We start from the raw sequence: 4,963 nt of genomic DNA, 5'->3' as shown, positions 1-4,963 counted from the left end.
AATATAAAGTTCAGCTCTTTATTCAGTCCTATTTCAATATATATTATATTTTTTACGATTTAATTTTATATATTATTTAAATGTAAGGTTTTTTTTTTTGTAGTCAGTCAAATGAAATTTTTGAAAATATTTTTTTGAATTAGTTATTTTTTATGTAATAAACACATAAAACTAAAAATCTTTTTTTTTCTTCATTTTTAGGCCTTTTACTATAACTTCTACAATACGAATGGTACAACATATTAAATAAGAACGATACGCTTCTGGTGATGAAATTCTGTAATACTTTTTTTCTTTACTCATTCGGGATAAGTAATCCCTTTTTGCATCGTTTTCGTCGCGACAAATAGATAGTTGTCCTTTGCATGTGCCAGATTTACTAGGTGCACTCAAAGTACCATTTGCGTGCAACAAATTTATAAGCTGTTTATCATTGCACGAAAAATCGTGCAGACAGAAAAAACTAATTCCGAATTCGTAAAAAATAATGTGCGTAACTCGTGCTAATTGTTTAAATTAGAAGAGTTTGTGTTGATATAAAAGTCCTTGTCTGGAATTTAGGTATGATTCTGTGGATTTGTTGGATCATACGGATTTTTTTTCAGAAAAGTTTAAATAGGAACCAATAAAGTATTTTGATCCTATTCCACTCACCTGAATCACTTCGGAAGAAAAAATTCTATATAAGCGAACATTGCCAGAAGTAAGGTGTTATATATTTGATGTTTTCATTTATTTTTCATTTTTTTACAATGACCGAAAGTGTTTTTAATTCAAATGAAAATTTGGATTATGAAAATGCTGTTTTTCCTTCAAGTAACAATAATTCAGAATTAGAAAGATTTGTACCTAATCCAATTTTTTTTGAATAATTTTGCACTTTTAACTACTCCTCTCTTGCGTCAACAAAGGATGTTATTTGATAATTTCTTTTATAAATTACTTCAATTATTTATCACCAGAAGTATATTATAAATTTTACTTCGTAGACTGGCAACTAATAACACTTTCAAATATCTTATAAACTAATCTCTGCGATTGATACAAGCATTTATATTTTGATATAATAAAAGGTGATGATTGGCGCTATTTTCCAATTCTCACCCGTACTATTAAGCGCAAGGGGGCTATAGATAGCTTATGCTCGTAACTGGTAGGAGTTAAATTTATATTAGAACGTTATTATTTATAAGGTAAAAATAAAGAATTTCGGCGAAAACCGAGTACAAATTTCTTATTTTTGTGTTGTTAGCTGTCGGTCTATTATCATTATGTTATACTATCAGTTATTAAACAGTGATTCATGAGTCTTACTCCGTTTTCTTAAATTGTACTCGACAAAAAAAGAAGTGCGTTCTTTAATTTTTCAGACCAACCACAATAAAGGCAAGTTTGTCGTACTTCGTTTTAGAATTGCTTCAATAAAAATTAAATAGAAAATCCAAGGATTTCCCTGGAATATGAATACGACAAAAGGAGAAAAGCGTCCATTATATTATTACAAGCTTTTATTTAACTTGCAATGTATGTACCTATTTATGTATGCTTGTCCGGGTGAAATCATACAATTCAATTTTGAAGCAGTTATCGCTTTTAAAAGTAGTAAAAGTTTGATTCCACCCGAACAAACATACGTACATGTACGAGTGACTCCTAGAAAAAATTATTTTCTACTGTATAGAACAATAAAATCTTGTCATTGAAAATTATTTTCTATTTAAACTTTTTAATCCTGATTTCAAATCTAGTCAAGTACAGTTCGAAAACACAGAGCGTACTTCACGATTTTCTTAATATTTATTTTGAACGCCTATAAGTTTCTTTATGAAATCATAAATTAAAAACAATAAAATCAATTAAAAACGAAATAGGTAAAAAAAAAGTTTAAGTCAACAAAAAATGAAAGCATTTTACAATATATTACATGCAGAACCATGCATCACCTCTGATATAAACATGGGTGTACCAGCACCTAAACCGCCGTCAGTTTTCTCTTGTTCATTTTCCTCATATTCACACTCAAAATAATGACTCTGACAATCCAAACAACGACACTGGTCAGACATTTTACATGTAATACCAAATTGTTTTGCAACAGCTTTATATAATTCTTTGCTTGATTTATGTAATATTTGTGGACCTTTTTGTGGTGATGGCGGTTGTTCTTGTTCCTGTTCATGTTGGCAATCTTGTTGATGTTGACAATCATGGGTATGATGGTGTTGATGATGATGATGGTGATGATCGTTATTATCACAATCCTCATCATTGCATGTTGATGCTTCATCGTCTTCATCATAGTCGTCTCTGTCATCTTCATTAGAACACATTGCACTACTATTGTTCATATCATCACAATTGTGATTCTCTTCACAATTTTCATTTGCTATGTTGTCTGATGTTTCAGTGTATGATGATTGTTCAGCTGCCATTCGTGTCTAAAATATTCAAAATAAATTTTAATTTAGATCAATGATTCAAAAAGTGATCCATATAGATTCCCTGAACCCCTGGTGATCTACAAGGAGTCCATGCGAGGGAAAAAAGAATTGAGGGTATGTGAGATGTAAACGGGGGTCCACGATAATTGATCTCATTTAAGCGGGTGGCGACTTCCATTTGCACATTTCATTAATAGAATAAATAACTCACGCAAAAAGATAGTGGTTTGCTTAATTTTTAGCTGAAAACATAACAAACAGATTGACGACGATTTATCAACGATTTTCCCAGTTTCCTTATTTTTCACAGATAAACTGCAGGTTCACAATAAAAACGAGAGTCAGCTTTTCTGGTTACTGCAGTTAGAAATCAGTTAAAACACATTTGAAGTTGATGTATTTTCAAATATATGCAATATTAACTAACCAGGGGGTCCACACAAAATCGAAAAACATTGCAAGTGGTCCACGAGGACAAAAGAGTTTGGGGACTTCTGATTTAGATCATTGAGTTTAGACGTGTTTATACCGCAAAAATTGATCTCGAAATAGGCTTAAGGATTATTTTACACCGGTGAAATGTACACTATTCAATTTTAAAAAAAATGTAAAATAGCCATAATTATTTGAGCATATCAGAATAGATAACCATAGATTGTATCATTTTTACAGAAATCTTTAATTTAGTATTAAAGTGTCAAAAGTAAATTTAATTTTTAAAATTTTTTTAATATATTTTTATAAATTACAGCTCATGTGTTATTCTGGTGTACGAGTTGTATTATGGAAGAGTTTCATTCAAATCCATTCAGTAGTTTTTCGTGAGAGCATAAAAAACAAACTAGCAAACAATCTTACTTTCACATTTATAATACATAGGGTTAGATAAAACAATACGTACCTCTTCCAGCACATGCTCATACGACGGTGGTGGACTTGTCGGTATAATAATACACTCATTTGTTGACGTTGTCATTGTATCATTATTCTCCATAATTGTTTGTGATGTTGATATTATTAAATTATTAACACAATCCTGTTGTGGAGTTGCTGGAAAACTATTTATATTATCATTTTCACCAGGTGGTGATTCAACAGAATTACTTCGTGTTGATGTTGTCGATTTTGACATACGACTAAATTTCAATTTGAATGGCGCCAGTTTTATTTATTTATTTGTTCCAATAACAACGAAAAAATAAAAAATTATATAACAAAAGTAAATTTTTGTTACAAAAATTGTTGTTGTACAAAACTAACAAATGAACGATGTTGTTTATAATGCTCAAAGATGTGGAAAATTATTGAATTGTTTGTTGTATATGTGTGTCGATTTTTATTTATCCCCCCTGCGTTCCTTTTCAAATATTTCACCGTCGATTGTATATTATTTGTAAATAAAATCAAAATTTAATGAAGCACAAATAAAAGTTTTTGAATGAAGTTTCTGATTTAACAAGAATTATTATTATATTTCGTTTTATGTAGTAGTTTAACCCATACAGATTATAGTTTTAGCTCTTTGTATTTTGAATGTTTTGTAAAAATAATTGACAGTAAATAATCGAATAATAGATAATTCTATGTAATTCGTATTTAATTTGTTTCTATTGACTTGTTGTTTTATAGTTGTTTTAAGTAAATTGACACATTAATTTTAAAAGTTTTAATGATTTAAAATTATATAGATTGTTAGGTCGCTTCTGTTGATTGATACTTCGTTGCAGGAAACTATTATTCTGAAACAAAATGGAAAAGATATATTATAATTTTTATACCATGTATATATTAAGAAATATATCAAGGTATTTTAAGTTTAGTCCAAAGTTTGTAACGCTTAAAAATATTGATGCTACGAGCTAAATTTTTGTATAGGTATTCATAAAATCATTTAAATAGTCCATTTTGGGCTGTCTGTCCGTCTGCCCGTCTGTCTGTCAACACGATATCTCAAAAACGAAAAATGATATCAAGCTGAAATTTTTACAGCGTGCTTAGGGCATAAAAAGTTAGTTCAAGTTCGTAAATGAGCAACATAGGTCAATTGGTTGTTGGGTGCCATTAAAGTAGTCATTCCATATGCAGGTTGTCTGTACTGTGAAGTTAATACATTGATAAAAGTTCCATATAATTATAAAAGATAAGTTTGATAATTATGGTGGAAGAGCAAATAAATACATATCATTAAGCAGAATAGATATACTACATAATTTAATTGCGCTTCCACCAATTTTTTTCTGTATTTTTGAATAATGAAGTGATAGTTCTTAATGCAAACGATAAATTTGTTACGGTCGTGGGTGTTAAATTTAGAATAGTATAAAATTTAGAATTCTGCATTATTAATATTTTCATAATTCCAAATTTGTAACGCTTAAAAATATTGATGCTATAAAATAAAAGATATAGGTATTTATAAAATCACCTAATTAGTCCATTTCCGGTTGTCTGTCGTCTGTCGTCTGTCTATCCGTCTGTCCTAACGATAATACAAAAAAAAGATCCATGGAAGAGATTATAAA

The 4,963-nt window shown here is 29.5% G+C and overlaps 1 protein-coding gene across 1 annotated transcript; it reads right to left on the bottom strand.

The window, feature by feature from the left end:
- Positions 1–1,698: 1,698 nt before the first annotated feature.
- LOC123301082 (homeobox protein 13-like) lies at positions 1,699–3,573 on the bottom strand. Its single transcript, XM_044883812.1, has 2 exons — positions 3,343–3,573; positions 1,699–2,438 (listed from the first exon to the last, which is right to left on the bottom strand). The coding sequence occupies exons 1-2, from the start codon at positions 3,571–3,573 to the stop codon at positions 1,911–1,913; spliced, it is 759 nt and encodes a 252-aa protein (XP_044739747.1). The 3' UTR covers positions 1,699–1,910.
- Between the last annotated feature and the right edge of the window lie 1,390 nt (positions 3,574–4,963).

This window comes from Chrysoperla carnea, chromosome 5, assembly GCF_905475395.1.
Source record: "Chrysoperla carnea chromosome 5, inChrCarn1.1, whole genome shotgun sequence".
NCBI lineage: Eukaryota > Metazoa > Arthropoda > Insecta > Neuroptera > Chrysopidae > Chrysoperla > Chrysoperla carnea.
Note: the sequence above shows the minus strand (reverse complement) of the source record. Positions and strands in the feature narration are given on the sequence as shown.

Excerpts from the sequence above, each read along its gene's own strand:
- LOC123301082 (XM_044883812.1), bottom strand. The coding sequence starts at position 3,573 with ATGTCAAAATCGACAACATCAACACGAAGTAATTCTGTTGAATCACCA. Across the intron at positions 2,439-3,342 it reads ATGAGCATGTGCTGGAAGAG|ACACGAATGGCAGCTGAACA; the intron begins GTACGTATTGTT and ends TGAATATTTTAG.